Raw genomic sequence first — 18617 nt, forward strand, 5'->3', positions numbered from 1 at the left:
TGCAGGGACACAGGACGTTCGGAGACCCTCCAAACCTTGTGAAGACCAATCACCGGCAAGTACATTTTTGGGATGGAGTGTAATTAGTGCAGTATTTTTAACTCTGGGAGGTTTTTTTTCTGGACAGATGTGTCTTTCTTTTAGTATACTAATTTACCTGTTTTATTTTTTGGCAAAAATGTGCCTTATATTTGCAGAATATTTTGTGCTCTCTGGAAAATCACGCCAGTTACAGTGCAGGCAAAAAAGAAGCAATTTCACAAGGGTCACAAAATGTCACATGTCCATAATTTATAAAAGCACTAACTCTTTAGATTTGTCTAGGGGAAAACCCTCTGTGAATGCTATTTATGATTATAACCTGAGCTGTGACTTGTCAGTGGTCTGGCCTCTGATTATTCAGTTCATCTTCAATTCTATGCCGTGCAGACTTGATATGTTTACTTCATATTTGGTCCTATATTGACAGCAAGTACCGTATTTGCCGGCGTATAAGACGACTTTTTTGACCTGAAAAACATGCCTCCAAGTGGGGGGGTCGTCTTATACGCCGGGTGCCAAACTCAGGGGTCTCAGGGGTGCCGCGGGCCAGCCATAAAAAAAACCAAACAGAAACACTTACCAATCTGCGCGGCGCCGGGATCCAGCATCCTCCTCTCTCACGCAGCCTGTCATATCAGTGACAGGCTGTGTGAGAGAGGAGGATGCTGGGTCCCGGCGCCGCGCAGATTGGTAAGTGTTTCTGGTTTGTTTTTTTTTATGGCTGGGGCGCGGCAGAGGGGGCAAAGTGAGAGAGGGACAGATGAGAGTGACAGGAGGGGGACAGAGGAGAGTGACAGCAGAAGAAGGTAAGTGTTATTAGTATGTGTTATGTTATGTTTGTTTTATGTTATGTCATGTCAATGCAGAGTGTGTGATCAGCATATATGAGTGTGTGTGTGATCAGCATATATGTGTGTGTGTGTGTGTGTGGGGGCCAGTGACTTCATGCAGTGTGTGTGTGGGGGCCAGTGACTTAATGCAGTGTGTGTGGGGGCCAGTGACTTCATGCAGTGTGTGTGTGGGGGCCAGTGATTTAATACAGTGTGTGTGGGGGCCAGTGATTTAATACAGCGTGTGTGGGGGCCAGTGATTTAATACAGCGTGTGTGGGGGCCAGTGATTTAATACAGTGTGTGTGTGTGGAAGGTGTGCGGAAGAGGGGGTAGTCTTATACGGCGAGTATATAACAAACTATAATTTTGAGTGGAAATGTTGGGGGTCGTCTTATACGCCGGCAAATACGGTAATAACTTTAGAAATGTTGCTTTTTAAGTTTTTATTGAATCTGTGTATTCCGGAATTGATGGCTTGTGTACAACAAGATAATGGTTAACTAGTCACTATTATTTTCAAGCAAATCTTTAAGTGCTTTATACTCTGCACTTTGAGGCAAGCTTTTAATTTGCAGAGGTTGCTCCCAGGTATTGCGAGAAGGCGTGCACCTTGATGTGCACTCTGTGATCCATCCGGGTGTACCAATGTAAAAGCAAGCTATTTTTCTGGTGTGCCTTGGGTACGCTACATAAATTGCCTCCATTCGTTGATAGGCGGCTTGTAGGAAGTGGACAAAGTGAATCAAAGCTGCAAATTGAAGTAAGGAAAATTTAACAGAAAGGTATATTCTGTAGTTTTAAACTGCATTTCAGTTGAATGGCGACAAGCAGCTTTCTTAGGGCTCCATGCAACCCTAGTGCTGTTTTCAAGTTATGAAATTCTTATATGGTTATGAAATAAATGTGTATACTTTATCTTTAGGCTGTGCCTGCCATGTACAGGGACATTGGCGGAACAGGGCATCGCTGAGCCCCTAGCATAATTTGGATATGGGCCAGCTATGCCGTTCTTGCCTCCCAGGTCCCACTCTCTGCTCTCAACAGAGCAGAGCAGGGGCCTTTTCTAAACACATTAAATGGCCTTTGAGATTCTTGTCTTTATGACTGGTGATCTATATTAGAAGTGTCGAAGTCGTAAATATGGATTAACGAAAGTATATTGGTTAATATTGTTTTGTTGTGGGATTGCACTCAGTATGCCACGCTACACGTGGCATACTGCGATCGCACGGTAAAATACGCACACACTCGCACTACAACATTTAGTTATTTATATATTTCATATATAAAATGATTCCGATCCACAGTGATTTATGAGAAGATAGTATTTAGTTTATTATTAGTTTATATATTATGATTATATGTACACTTTAGTGTTATTTAAGGTTCAGGTTATAGGAAATGTGTCATGTCTGATATAATTTTATTCCCCTATTCATCAGCAGTTGTCCGGTTCTTTCGCCGTAAAGATCGCATATTGCATACTCTAGTTATTGATGTTAGGGAATAAATAGTCAGAGTGATATCAGACTGTAAAATGCTAATGGACTAGTTGTAACTGGTTTCTGGGCGGGAGAATCATCTGGAATGTTGACCTCAGCCTTTGAGGGGGGTTGTTTGAACTAGCCTATGACTTGTTTACCCTGGACCCACCTGAAGTCTGGACCTATAGAAGCAAGCCAGGTCATCTACATTGTTCTCTCTGTAACACTGAATGTATATAACAAGTTAACCCCTGCATGATACTCATGCATTCTAGTCAAATTAAGCTACTTAAGGTCTTAAAAAGGTTCTTGTCATGCATTTGGGCCTAGCCCAGGCCTCCTCAGGGGAAGAGCGTTACTTCCCGACGCAAGCGGCCTTTTTAATGTGTGTTCATGAGGTAAAATTACCTCACGAAAATGAGTTTGACCCCTCAACTCGTAAATTTAGCCTTTACTACCCCTCCCACGGGGGGAAGGGGGGATGATGGAAGTTAACTGACTTGACTATTCTAATTGTTTTGTCAAATAATGTCAGTATATCAAATTTCAGGTCAATTGGATGAGCCCTTTCTGAGAAAATAGTTTTTTACACACACACACACACACACACACACACACACACTAACGCACGCCTCTACACATGTGTGTTCATGAGGTAAAATTACCTCACGAAAATGAGTTTGAGCCCTACCAAATTTCAGCCCTTTTTGATTTTTTTTTTCCCACACACACTAAGAATTTAGTAGGTCAGTGTATAACTATGCCCAGCAGGTGGTGCTGCAGCACGGTTTTATTTTTTCCACACACACAGACGGACGCCACTAGACATTTATACATTAGATCATAGCTGCGCTCCCACTAGCTTCAGTCATTCTCTGACCACAGTGTTCAAGAGTGAAATACTGTTCACTGGTACCCGTGAGAGCGCAGCGAAGCGCATTGCAAACGCAGCGGTATGTATGTATTTTTGGTATTGGCTGTACTGTGCTGTATTATATTATAATCATGTATTGAACTGTTAACTTTTTACATCTGCTAAAATAAATTACTTTGTGCGTTGGAAACACAACACAATCTCCTATGCAATGCTTATTTGAGAACGATAGAATTACTTTAATAGTAGCTACATAGCATCTACTATATCATTTATTCATCTTAGTTTATCTGTAATCCCCATATTAAATTGCTTAGCTTTTTTCAAGTATTTATGTAAGGGCTTGTCTATATGCCTGTGTTGCAAAGGGATCATTTGTACTTTTGTTGTTCACACTGTAGATTGCACATAAAATATGCTTCCTCCCTTTGGTTTTCATATAGATTTAGAGACAAGGGAGACTAAGGTTTAATATTTAAACACGCAGAGCAATTCAGATTCACGTACTTACTCTGGTATCAAGTTCGGATTTTGTTTATGTTTTAAGAACTTTATTTATAATTTCCATCACACACTATACAAAAACAACGATGGGGCCAAAGTAAAGTCAGACAGAAAATGTAACAACCAGATATAGGACAAATATATAAAGTAAGGAGTTAGGCAGGTTTTACACGCAGACAACTGGTGAAGTTAAAGTATGGATAAAACTGCAATCAAGATGAGAAATACAGGCGTGAAAGGGATAACTGAGACCTCACATGGGACCCCCAATGGGCACCCATAGGGGAATGGATTTTTTAAACAAAACAATTGTTAACAACATACTACTATCATAATCAACACATTAACAAATGTTAAGCAGAGAAAGTTAGGTAATGAAATGCTGGGGATGGTCATATATGCTAAGACATGTATGCATTGTTACATTACTGGCAAAATGAAATAAAACCTGTACCGTAAAAAATAAAATCCTTAAGTTTTACAGATGAAGTTGAACTGCCAAAATAGGAAACTTGTGTGTTTTAAACCTATTACTGTATACTTCGATTGTGGCTCATTATTCCAGTAAGAATAGATCTTGGCAAAGTGCCATATTACTTATTGCAGAAACCCATTTTCTCTATTTTACTGATATGATATAGTGTTATAGAAGCAGTGGCTAGTAAGATGCTTGTGATCATAAGTCTTTATTGAGAACCACTGAATCATGTTATGTCCAAAATTATAAAATAAGGTAAACACTTCAGTAAAGGAATGGTGGAAAGAATATTGGGATCAAATGTGTAAAAACATAATATATTACATCAGGGACTTTGAAGTACTGGTGATTGTTGGGGCATTCTTAGTTAGACTTGCGGTTAGGAAGGCTCATCAACTTACTGATCTTTCACGAGAATCAGTCGCTGTCGGATATTTTAGAGAAAAACATTACAGCTAAGTGCAACTGTAGTCAAAAGTGCGTATTCTTGATAGGGATGTCTATGCATTAGGTAAAAACACCAGCTTGCATGTATATCACCATCATCACCATTTATTTATATAGCTCCACCAATTCTGCAGCGCTGTATAGAGAATATTTCTCGTTCACATCAGTCCCTGACCCATAACACACACACAGTTGTTTTTATTGCATCGTGAGGACCCATGTCTGGAACATGGCATATAGGTTCACCCCTTTCCTAATGCCCTGTTGACAGAACAATCATAGGGCTATGTGTTTGAGGACATCCACATGCCCGCTTACACCGACACCTAGCCATGGAGACTACAGCCCTGTTAAACCACTTTGCATCATTTCAAAAAGTTTGATCCCTCTTTAAAGCTGTTATGCTGTTCTTTATGTAGAATTTCACCCCCAACCAGTTCCAATCTTTCAGTATGGATGGTTGTCATGAGGCATGCAACACCGTCTCGCTTTCCGGGCATCCCGGCATGTCTGTATAAACCTCATCAGGTGTTTCTCCACAGTCTGGACCTCCTCTTGTCCCAGGATTTCCTCCACAATTCCTTGCAACCTGATAGGAAGTAGATTGGTTCATTATGGCACGGCAAAATACAGAGAAGGCAAAGTTCTTCTGCCTAGCAAAACTGTGTGGTACACCTACCTGTGAAAGCCATGGCTGGGCACTGGTCCTATGTTGCCAGGTCTATACACCGCCTCTCTTCTGACGAGGAAGTATCGACTAAACGCTTGCCTATTTGTCCCTCTGTCACGTGGTGTTACTCATCATCCAAGGTGTCATTCTGTAGCTGGACCGGTTCTGAAAAGAAACAGATATGTAAATGACCGAGGTAAAAGTCAAAAGCATACTTCAGACCCAAGATTTTCCACTTACTGTCCCGGGTCAATGTGCATCTCGTCCAAATTCTTGCTTTTGAATTCAGATAGTCTGCTACTCTCGAGAGCTGTTAACAGTTTGCTGATCTTGGCAAATTGGATGCACCCTGATGTCGTGCCTAAGGAAGTCTGTCAACTGATCAGTTTTGTGTCGTTTAGGTTGAGGATCTTCGAGAGAGTGCCAATGTGCTTTCGAAGTTTCATAGAAGACCGCATGTGGGGATGCTTGGCCCCACACTCTCGGGCAAAGAGTCGTATGCAGTAGGAGCCTCTGAAGTGTGACAAGGCAGCTGGTCTGGCGAACATGTAAACATTTTGGCTATCCACTCCACATTTGTCACGCTTTTCGGCGAGAAGTTCCATTGCAGCTTGCATGGCTGGTGTCAACTGGATCCGGACTTTTCTCCCTCGTATTTGTCGGATTTCAATGCGAGTGAAGTGCCGGCAGAGCTTCCTCTCAACCTCGGAAAGCGCTAGGGACACATCTTCATTGAGATCCCAGGTATTTTTCAAGGATAAGGTAATCAGCAACATTTTTGAAACTTCCCCTTCCCTTCTTCAATTGAACAAGATCACCTGTGCCAGGGTGACTTTTGCAAGTAGTGCCCAGTGGTTAACCAAAGCCTACCGAAGTGGATAGCCCACTTCGGTGGGCTTGCTGCTTCTCATTGAGGTACAAGTGCATCTTTTTCACATCTTCCGTGAAAGGTAAGAGCTGAGGCATGTTCCTCTTGGACTCCTTAAGAGTTTTCAAGGCAGCTGATGAGATCACCTCGTTCCATCTCGCCTCATATAGCTTCCTGAAATTTTGTGTGTTTTCAACCGCAACAGTGCAGCCCTCCATCAAGGCTCGGCACTCAACAATGCTCGCTATCTTTTGCAGACCGTGCCCGACCTTGAGTGCCAGCGAGGGCATATTAAATGTACCTGTCTCCTCGTCCTAGCCAGCTACCAGCTTTACATCGTCTACTACGTGCAGAAAGTTTGATGGGACGGTAAAGTCTACCAACCTCTCCAAAGGGGTAGCTCTTCTGGCCTGTAGCAGTAGCCTGCCCATTTCTCTAAGCTTCTGATGGATGTACTCGTGCCTACCATGAATCTGACCTGACCCGGTTGAACAGATGCTGTCCCATCTGCATGATGTATTGGTCATTTTTGAATGTGAGTAAGACTTCATCCTAGGTCATGTCACTCAAGTGCTTCCAAAAGCCACCACTGATGTCAGGTGGAACAGGCTGAGCAAAGGTGCACAGTGACTGGACTCTGTTCTTGCCAGGTGTGAGCTTGTTGCCCCTTCGGTTTTGCTTACATCTCATCATGTGTCACCACAGGTATTTCCTTGCAAACAAGCCCTGGCAGGCTACACAGTGCATGAAGCCTTCAGCATCCATCTCTTTGTCTGGAAGTTTGCAAGGGACCAGAACGCCATGGCCTGCTCTCATTGCCTCATTGGCTCTTAATTAGTATAAATAATCCTGCAAAAAAAAACAACTTTGCGGTCAGGGCAGATGGCTATCCGGCTCCTTCCATGTTCCCCTCCTCCAGTGCAGCACGAGAAGCAACGGAAAAGCAAGCAACAGCGAGGATTCAAAGCAGAAGACATAGAATTGAAAAAAAGAAGAGAAGAAGGGGGTGCAATCGGCGAACAGAGCATTTGAAAGGTAAGTGAAGGGTAGGGGGATTTGATTTTTTAGTTGCTGTACTTCAAAAGTCACTGAGCGAATACACTTAAAAAAGTAACGTTTTTTTTATATATATATATATATATATATATATATATATATATATATATATATATATAAAATATTAGTGTGTGTAGGTAGGGGTCCAGGTGCACTGCTTTGCTTTGGGACCTATAGTGTTGTTAAGATGGCCCTGGTTGGGCTCTGTCATGCTTCACTGTCCCCACTTTACCTTCAGCAGCGGACGGATTCGACTGTGTCTTTGCAACCTGCTGGCGCTTTATACAACAAGCGGGTAGTCATTTCCTCTTCCTGCTCCTGCTATACATTTGATGCACACACACTTTCTCCCCTTCACATTGGACACGCACACTTTTGTTCCGACAAATGTGACTCACGGGGGCATGCCAGATTTTGCCATGCCATGACTCAGGTCCCCACAGTGTTAGTGTGTAAACAGGTCAATGTCCCTACAAGCATATGAATGCAAACACACACACGCACACTAGAGTTAATTTTGTCAGCAGGAAAGAGTGTGACAGGAAACCAGAGTACCCGGAGGAATCCCATGCAAACACAGGGAGAACATACAAATTGGAATCGAACTCATGACCCCAGTGCTGTGAGGCAGAGGTGCTAACCACTTAGCCACTGTGCTGCCCACCAGCAGCAACCTTAATGGAAAGGGGGAAAAAATGTTGTCCCATATATCATAAGTACATCAAATATATCCAGAAATTCTGCAAAATTCATGATCCATTTTATTACCTACAATTATCTAGAACATGTATAGCAGAGACGTAGTTTAAACAAATAATTTTAATTTTACAGAATAAAATCAATTTATTAATGTATTTATGGCAAACATGGTAAATTAAGTATTGTACGATACCACACTTGGCAGATACATGCTCTGTACTTATTTGTTTTAATATTTTGTAGTAAAATTCATCCTTATTTTTTGTTTGTTTGTTAACAAGGCAGTTTCTATGAATTATTCAGCTATTTTTTGTTTAGCTGTAGGTGCCCTTCGGGGGCTTATTTAGACACCTGGTTTTTGCATCCTTTCATAAACTATGGGTAATCCTCATATTTATGTCATTTATTTATGTTTTGTCCAGGGACCAATGTCATAAAGTTAATCCATTCTTTATATTGTTTGTTTTATCTAAAACACAACAGTCCATTAGGTACATACACAGGAGAAGTTACTGCAAGGTTTACAAATTAAAAATCATATATAGAATGTTTTAAAAGATGGCCAATGTTGTTTCTAACCAAAAATGTGTAACCGTGTGTCACGGGCACTAGGAGTCTTTACCCAGGGATCACCAGGTGATAGGCTTACCAGAGCAATATAGGTGGTATTATGGTACTCTGGTAGCAGGGTGATCACGGAACAGGAAATAGCAGATGATGAGATGCTCAGGAAAGTCTATGACTAGCAGCACTGGTAATATGGAGGTAATAATACACGAGGAACTGTAAGGACAAAGGACACGTGAAGGTAGTCAATGGTCTGCGGTAGCAAGTTGTACCACTGCTATAGTGAGGAGGAATGTCCAACAGAAACGAGGAGGTGATGAGAGTCAGCGGTCTGCGGGTAGCAAGTTGTACCGCTGTCTTGAGTGAAGGAATGGAATCCAAGTGGAGGTATCCGGGGAGTCAGTGGTCTGCGTTAGCAAGTTGTACCACTGCTATGTGAAAGGATACTGGAACAAGTGACACAGGGAACAGGGATCAGTGGTCTGCCTCTAGCAAGTTGTACCACTGAATATATATGTGAGGAGGAGCACGGGGAGAGACTGCAACAAAGGAGATACACGGGCACCTTAAACTTGATCCACAATAATATGCACAATATATAAATGACTGAACAGCACTGTAATAATAGAAAGTCTCTTGAGGTAATCCGGCACAAGATAACACAGTCAATGATGGCAGTAGACTCAGCGGATAGCAAACTCCAGAGAAGAACCAACACAGTCCAGCAAGATATGCAATACACCAGCACAGTCAATGAGAAGTATGCATACCGTGGTTCAGAAGCAGGCTGTCAGACAGGAGTGCAGAGATACCTGAACGGCAGGAGGCCGGCAGGATGCGAAGTCCCTGGATGGGTGAAGCGGTAGTCAAGTAGGTGCAGCGCACAGGTAGGTAGACCAGCAGGGAAACGAATACACAGGAATCAGTAGAGTGTGGAACTGGACTCCTGGAGGACCCTGAAGAATAGCGATGGTCTAGCTGGGAGGTAAGTAGTGAGACACGAATCCAATGCTGACAGGCGGGTAGAGACCAGCGGGAACACAGGAAAGCATGGAGAGTGGATCAGCAGTTGAAGGACGAGCAGAGGTGAGGAGTAGCGGCAGCAGGACTCTGCGGACACACGGAGGTAGCCAATAGCAACCAGCAGGTGCAGTAACGATGGCACACGGGAGAGCAGAGTTGAGCTGGAACTGATGATCACGGAGAGTAGCGGATAGCAATAGTAGTAGCAGTCTCGAGGAAACACGGGAGAGATGAGATGAGCTGAAGACTGAAGCGCACAGAGGCAGCGGATAGGAATCAGCCAAACAGTCACGATGAAACACAGACGAGTTGCAGGTTGCAGACTGTAGTGCACGGAGGCAGCGGATAGGAATCAGCTAACAGTCACGATGATGGAACACAGACGAGTTGCAGGTTGAAGACTGTAGTGCACGGAGGCAGCGGATAGGAATCAGCTAACAGTCACGATGATGCACAGGTGAGTAGATGTAGATTGAAGACTGTAGTGCACGGAGGCAGCGGATAGGAATCAGCTAACAGTCACGATGATACACAGGTGAGTTGAAGTGGCTTGAAGACTGTAGTGCACGGAGGCAGCGGATAGGAATCAGCTAGCAGTCACGATGATACACAGGAAGGTAGAAGTGGTATGGGAACCACAGTAGTAGAAGTGGTTTGGAAACCACAGAGGTAGAAGTGGTTTGGAAACCACAGGAATCAGCAGCGCTGAATACACGAGGAAACACAGGAACACCTTCAGAGGCTCATGGGGAATGAGACTCCAAGATCAGGCAACGTGGTATTGACCACAGGTGCTTAATATAGGGAGTGTTGCCTGATCTGCCAATTAAGTTAAAGGAACATACACTGAAGGGTTAGAAAGGGCTGCGCATGCGCAGACCCTCAGGATGGAGGACGACCACGGTTCCTAAATGTCCGGGAAGAAGCACTCACAGTCCGGTGAGTGACACCGTGTGGTGGTCGAGTACTGATGGGAAATCCTTCCCTTACCTTGTCCTCCAGACACGAGTCAGGTTCTTTTCTGTTCGGATATCCGGTGGTCAGGAGATAAATACTTCAATGAAAGGGACAAGGATTGGTCAAGCAACTTGGGTTTATTGAGAATGCGGTAAGGATAGTTTTGGTAAGACACCGCGCCACTGACCCCTTCAGCTCAATAGTAATGACAAAATAATGCGTCTGATCAGCATAGAGCACAATAGCATTTAACATATAACATACACCTGGTGAGTATAAGGCACAATAGCGATAACATGTTCAATGCACATTGTCTAATAAGGCACACTGGTAATCTCAGTTACTACTTTCAAGTTAACAATATCTGACTGGTGATGATGCAAGAACCATCAATAATAACCCATCAAGACTCTTACGGTCACTACCGCGCCCACTAGAGGGCTCCTGCTTATTCAGGTGTTTGGGGTACCGTGCTATTCCCTATGGGTCAGGCGCCCCACTTTTAGCATCTACTGCTGAGTTAACTAGAATCGCAGCGGTACCACTAACACTGAATGTCACACCTTCAATATTAATAAATCAATTCTTAGGTAAATCACATAACATTAACATCCATCTAAAACATTTGGTGCACCAATATTATCCCTGGTAACGTTACAATATTTTCCACTCAGTCCTGGGCTGACCTGTGCACAGGAATTTTGAAGTGTCCTGCAGAGGTTTCCAGAAGGGTTAACAATCCCGATTTAAGTCCCTGTACTTTCTCTCAAAAGGGTAGATGTTAAACTGTAGGCTGGGTTAAAGATTATAGCAAAACATATAACTGTTGCTCAATTCAGTCACAAGATGGCGCTGTTCTCTCATTAATCAATGCGTCTCTAATAGCACATGTACTCTGCACGGGGGATAGAGTTCAGATATCAGCCCACACAGGATTTAGCTTAAACGACAGTCTTGATGGTTCCTTGCAGCCTGTGTGAAGGTATGATCTGAGGGAAAAGCTCCCAAGGAGGGCACAATATTCTTCCTTGTACAGGAATGCAATGTCAGTTTGGATAGATTCTATCAACACTCTTCCCTCTGACGCTGGGGTGTGTGCAGTACACTGCAGGCTAGGATTTTACCTTGAAAAGGTTCTGTAGTTAGCCAAGACAGTCGTGGACGCCCCACTGCGTGTCCCCAGCCGTTCTCCAGCCGTGTGTGCTGGCAATGTCACCTGTTCCAGCAGCAGATCAGTCTCTCTGCCCAGCTGCATGTCAGCTACCCCTTTCTTCTACCATGCCACACACTCCTCCTTCCTGCACATCCTCTTCCTGTTCCTCCCCCAGCCAATCAGGGCCTTCAACCTCCTCCTGTCAATCACTCCTGGGTACGTCTTCAGAGCACAATTAACCCCTTGTAGCCCTGCATTTTAAAAGCGTTTATGTACTCCTCTGTGCTGTTCAACAGGGCTTTGGGGCACCACAACAGTACAAAAGATGATAAAAACAGTGTTGCATAATTTTTTTTGATGTTAAAAATCTTCACCCTTTTGTTCATGCATTTCTTTCATTTTACTATAAATTAGCCCAACACTAAATAGTTAAACAATAAGGGTGAAAATAAAATCAAAAAGCGCACTCCAACCTAAAACTATGTGTGCTGCTTAGGATATGGAGCAACCCTTTATTCTCAACACACAGTCAATTTAAAATATGAAAAAACCTAGCACACAACTCAGTTATGTAAAATTCTATTGGATCTTTATGACAAAATAAAGTTAGTGAAAACTTAAAATATGTCAAACTTAATGATAAATGGTAAAGTCTAATTTACTGTTTTTCAGAATGTATGTTGACATACGTTTTGTGACATAGTTTTAATATTCTTTATTGTATATCCAGCTCAATTTAGATGTTGCAATCATAGTTTCTATCTCATACCGTTGTGTTGCTTTTCATGTCTCTGCTATCTAAAATAGGAAAGAGTACAAATGTTACAGTCTGCAAACATGTAAATATATCAATCTTAAAAGCAGTCTGTTGCAATTAGGTGTAGTTTTTTTGCTTGTTTCCTTATGTAACACGAGCTCTTCAGTGATGTATAGAAGACTCGTTCTTATAAAATTATGTATATTGTATCAGGTGCTATGCAGTGGCTCTGACCTGTTTGTAACTTGCAAAGAAAAAACACTGTTTTGTATTGAAATTGTAAAATATCCATATATAGTCTCCCAGTTTACCTTTATAGAGAATTGGTTGCTGTGCAGCGCGGAGTCCTTCTAATGTTTGTAATCGGGTTTTGCCCAGTGTTGCAGGCTCTATCTCAGTCTCTATAAACCTTTCCTGATGTAGAATCACTGATGCTGACACTTGTAATCCTCCATTCAGTGTTAACAGCGCTGTGGCCACAGCTTCTAGTCCTAAGGGTAAATAGGCAGATAATGTAAAAGCCATATTTTAGCTAATCACACAAAAGAAGTGGCATAGACAGTCCACAGACAGTGTGGGAAGCAGACATTTATATATGTAAATTGTAAATAAGAAGACAAAAGTCACAGCCCATGTATTTAATGGATTTTATTTATAATTGGAAATATACTGCAGATAGTAGTGTTTTGTTCTATTTATTAACATTATTGCATTGTTTGTATGACGAAAATGTGGGATATAGTAATATCTACCTTTATTGGTTTTAAGTATTGTTTTCTTCTTTTTCAGCTCCTTCATTCCAAAATTTATCAACCACCTTTTTAAATGCAAACCAATTAGTATGGTGGGAGCTGAACAGGTAAGCAGACCTGCGTTTTCTGCAAATGGGGTTCATGATTAGGATTATATTTTTTTTAAAACATATATACAGTGTTTTCCTCACCATATATATTATGCATTACCAAACACTTGTACCTATTCCAGGTCTTATGCTGACGATTTAATATTAATGAATGAGCTGCAGAATTAATTTTTACCGCAAGACTTAATCTAAAGATTTATTTGATGCCATGGGTTGAATAGCAGGGGAAAGTAAAGTAGCAATGCGCTATTCTTAACGAATTAGTATAGTCCTGTAGTGTTTCCAACATTTCGTTTATCAGTAGAGATTCAGCAAACAGACAATATGATTGTGGACTGTTCAGGTTTTATTATTTGTCTGTACCTGTTCCAGTTGATTTTTTTATTTATTTTCAATCTATATGCATGCCAAGAGCAAATTTTACAGGAGCTAATATTTTTTGAGACAATGGAATAGACTTTTTTTTTTTTTTTTTTTTAAAGGATAAATCCTTACAAAACTAAAAAATGAGCAAATGAAAGATAAAATCATTGTTTTCCTCAAAAAATGAGACCGAGGGGAGATGGATATAAAAGTGACTGTGCACTTGTGGAACTCTCTCATTCCACCAATCTGGTGGGTGCTGCTATGCCTGAAATGGTCCGAGATGAATAATCATGTCGCTTAGACAGACTAAGGACAGTACAGGGACAAACTGCATTTCTTGGCCTCTGCCCAATTGTATGTCTCCTTATTGGTTCTGTACTGTACTGTTACTTTTTTGATTACAGGCTTTTGCTTGTTCCTGGTTCACTGTTATATAAGCCTTCACTGACCCATTGCTTGGGTAATTACTTTGCCCATGTTCTGTGACATAGTATCTTTTTTTTGTCCATTTAGTTGTGGTCAGATACCTTGTCTGAAGGGATTTGGATTGACAGTGTTATTTCCTCGTTCTGTCTACCACCTTTTTCTTATCTTACACTGCACAATCTGTTTGTACATTGTCTCGGCAGCCATAAAGGTTCTAAAGAATTATCCAGCCAGGAAACTGGCTTCTGTAGTCAGAACAACACATAAGTGTGTACCAATGGTAGTTTTTTCAGACAGTCAAAGTACTGATGGATATATGAGTGACATGAACATCCTAACGTATTAAACACTGACAGCTAAGAAATCCTGATGAGCTAAATATCTACATGTTAGAAATCCTGACATGTATAAAGTACCGACAGTGATGGCAGCTCTGGCTGGCTGGAACTTGTAGTTCCACAAAGTAAAATGGTGTTTTACACATTTTACACACACTTAATTACCCCACATTCAGTGCCCCAGGGTAGTGGGAAGAGCCAAAGTGCTGTCAGCACGGGGCTGGGTATTCCTAGAGGGGGGGCTCGCACATTTCTTTTGAAGACTCCACTCCTTAAATAATCCAGTCCCGTGCAGACGAGCCTGGGGTTGGTTGTCGTCATGGCAGGAGGCCCCCCTGCTGTGGATTCCCCTGCTATGGTGCCACCAGCCCCATCTGGCTAAGCCTAGTGCGGGTTGGAAGAGAATCGGGGGGACCCCACGCTGTTTGTCCCCCTGATCTTCCTCTGGCCAGCCCTAGGTTGGACACTGTTTTTTCAATTTATTTATTTAGACACTCTTTACTTGCGGCGGATATATACGGACCGGCTCGCATTGCCGTTTTAATGCCGGTAGTGTGAATGTCTTAATTTTCACTGTCTGCAATCACACTGTATTTTATATGTCAGGATTTCTTACATGTAGGTATATAGCCTGTGGGGATTTCTTCCATGTCAGGATTTTCATTGTTGACATATTTACGCAGGTATTTTGACCATCGGAAATTCGTACCCAACCCGTGTGTACTAATGGTGTTTCAGTTGGAGGTTCTTGCATACATTTGTGGCCATTTCCTGTACTTATATTAGAACACCTCTATTATCCAGTATGTTTCATTTATCTGTGCACGTGTTTCCTTCATGAAAGTCCCAAGTGTACACTGCACTCTTTGTCACCATTTGGAATCACGGGTTGCACACTTCCATGCTTCATTTTCAATTATTTAATGCAGGATCTTGCTCCTGTGCTTTAGTCATACATAACTTTTCTTTTTGTAAAGTTTGTAGGGTATTTATTTTATTTTTATATTGCCCAAAAAAAAACAAAAGACAATAACAAGACGCCTATTGCACTTGTTTGATAGATCGATTCACATGTATGGAATAAACATTAAATGTGGTGATGTTTAACTGACATATTACTGTATATCGGACCTTTCATGGACAGGCCTTAGGTATACCTTGTTCTTTAATAGATTGCAATTCACCTATGTTTTGCTGTCCTAGGGGCTAATAAGCATTATATCGGCTATAAATGTTCCTAACTTTTAGTCAATTTCAAATGTGTACATATCGATTTTACGTGCCATTGAAATTGCTACAGTCACTTTTTTGTTAGACTGCCTATGTTTAAAGGCATACACTTAGAGGAGTCAAGCTTGAAGGGGGGACTCGGTGGCCTTCAGACTGCATTCGCCCTTTTGAAAATGGCCTGCATGCTGGAGGCTTCTCTGTGTGCAGAATACTGCCTTCTCTGAGTGCTGTGTTCCAAGGAGAGAGTGCACCATGTCAGGGATTGGAAAGGAGCTATATTAAGCAGCTCCTTGCTGTTGGACCTTTAGGAAATCAAAGCCCCAAAATACCTTGCATTCTAGAGCACCAATCAGGGAGCATGGCTACTCAGAGTTGGCAAAGGTTTTAAAGGAACAAAATATATAATATGCAAAATAGGAATATAAATAAATACGTAGGTGTTTTTTAATTCACTCAATCGATATAAAGGTTTGAAAAGCATGATTTCAAGCTCTATTCTCTGTTCTATTTTTCAATAAAGTCATCCATCTACATTTATACACTATATGGACAAAAGTATTCGGACGCTTGACCATTACACCAATAGGGACTGTAATGTCATTGTATTCAAATACATATACTTTAATATGGAGTTGTTCCCCCCCTTTTGCAGCGATAACAGCTTCCACTCTTTTTGGAAGGCTTTCCACAAGATGTTGGAGTGTATCTGTGGGAATTTGTGCCCATTCATTCTGCAGAACCTTTATGAGGTCAGGCACTGATGTTGGACGAGAAGACCTGGCTCGCAATCTCCGTTCCAGCATTCCAAAGGTGTTCGATGGGGTTGAGGTCAGGGCTCTGTGTGGGTCAAGTCAAGTTCTTCCACACCGAACTCATCAAACCATGTCTTTATAGTCTTTGCTTTGTGCACTGGGGCACAGTCTTGTTGGAATAGAAAAGGGCCTTCTCCAAGCTGTTGCCACATAGTTGGAAGTATAGCATTGTCCAAAATGACTTGGTATGCTGAAGAATTAAGAATGCCCTTCACTGGAGATAAGGGGCCTAACCCAAACCCTGAAAAACAGCCCCATACCATTATCTATCCTTTACCAAACTTCACAGTTGGCATAATGTAGTTAGGCAGGTAACGTTCTCCCTGCCCAGACTCCCATCTGACTGCCAAACAGATAAGCATGATCCGTCACTCCACAGAACACGTTTCCACTGCTCCACAATCCAGTGTCTGTGTGCTTTACACCACTCCATTCAACGCTTGGCATTGGTCTTGGTGATGTGAGACTTGCATGCAGCTGCTAAGCCATTTTAAACCCATTCCATTAAGCACCCACCGCACAGTTTTTGTGCTTATATTAATGCCAGTGAAAGTTCAGAACTTTTCAGCTATGGAATCAGCTAAGCGTTGGCGACTTCTACGCACCATGCGCCTTAGCAGTCGTTGACCACGTTCTGTCTTTTTACGTGGTCTTCTGCTTTGTGGCCGAGTTGCTGCTGTTCCTAAACGCTTCCACTTTCTAATAATATCACTTACAGTTGACCGTGGAATATCCAGCAGGGAGGAAATTTCACGGATCGTCTTATTGGAGAGGTGGCATCTTATTACATTTTGTATTACAAATGTTTGCAAGACTGCATGGCTAGGTGTTTGATTTTATACACTTCTGGCAACGGGTCTGATTGAAACGCCTCAATTCAATAATTAACAGGTGTGGCCAATTACTTTTGTCCATATAGTGTGTATAGCATTTTTTATTTTATTTTTTTGCTAGTATATGGGTTTTAAAAAAGCTCCTCTGAAAGCTTAAGCTTATGACATGTAAAATTTCCTTTGATATTCTTGCCCTTGTGACTAGTCATCTATATTGTTAACTACTTGGCATCTACTATAATAATTCAATAAAGTGTAGCTGTCCATCCACATGTGAAAGTGCATAACTTGTTTTCCCCAATATTCATTAAGGGGTTAGCTACATGTCTGTGTTACATAGAGTAAGGAGCTTTTGTACTTGTCCTTTTTATAGTTTTATTGATTTGTTTAAAATAAATAAAAAGGTTGTAGCAATTGACTTCCATAATCCATACACGAACACATTTTCAGAACAAAAAAATTATAAAAAGTTAAGGTATGTTGTAGACGTGCTCAAAAATGACTGGCACAGTGAAATAAAACCCGTATCTAGAAAAATAAACCATAAGGTCTATAATTGGGCTGAACTGATGAAGTTGGGTTGAAAAAAAAAGAAAATCTGCATGTTTTAAACATTTTCCTGCATCAATCAACTGACTTATTAAACCTGTAGAAATACATTTTAAGACTTGTTGGTTTAGGGGTTAGAGTGTTGTTTGAGTATAGAAAGAGAATAAATGTAAGTTTTGCGTGAACTGCATAAAGGGGTCATATTCAGGTAAAAGCCTAGAGAGGTTAACATGGTTTGGGGAATTTGATAAGCCTGCTCAGAGGTATGTATTCAGGGAAACCTTAAAGGCTTGCAGGCCAGGAGCAAGTCCTTATATATGATACCACAAGGTAGTTGCAGCCAGAAAAAAGACCTGTAATTGGGAAGGAGAATAATGAGTGTAGAGGAGAGGGGTGGATCTTGTTGGGATGTCTGTGTAACCTGTAGGATTTAGGTTCCCACTCCAAATTGACACCATTTTATTGAGCCGGTCCTGGTGTTGATAGCCTTGTGCTTCAATCTTCTTGATCAAAAAAAGAATTTGGTAGTTTGGATCTGTCATTTGTAAACAAACAAAATCTGGACGTTTGTACTCAGCATGAAAGCAAAGGTATCTATGAGCTTCTTTTGTAAATTATATGCAGAAAATAATGTAAACTCTTGATATTCAATATCATATTTAAAATTGCTAACCTGCAATGGAGTAAACCGGGCTCCTGGAAGTTTGCCTTAAAATTTGTTAGCTAGTCTATGTAACAAAGCTGTCTCTGAACAGTAAATTACTTCTGTTTCTGCTTCTGAACCAGTTCA

The 18617-nt window shown here is 41.6% G+C and overlaps 1 protein-coding gene across 1 annotated transcript in view; it reads left to right on the plus strand.

Annotated features, from left to right (window-relative positions):
* The window catches only part of VPS53 (VPS53 subunit of GARP complex), a 147462-nt gene that overhangs the window by 100254 nt on the left and 28591 nt on the right, over positions 1-18617 (plus strand). Inside the window, exon 19 of the mRNA XM_075195055.1 lies at positions 13201-13270. Within this exon, the coding sequence (XP_075051156.1) occupies positions 13201-13270 (70 nt within the window). The remainder of the gene's footprint in view (positions 1-13200; positions 13271-18617) is intronic.

The sequence above is a fragment of the Mixophyes fleayi genome, chromosome 2, assembly GCF_038048845.1.
Source record: "Mixophyes fleayi isolate aMixFle1 chromosome 2, aMixFle1.hap1, whole genome shotgun sequence".
NCBI lineage: Eukaryota > Metazoa > Chordata > Amphibia > Anura > Limnodynastidae > Mixophyes > Mixophyes fleayi.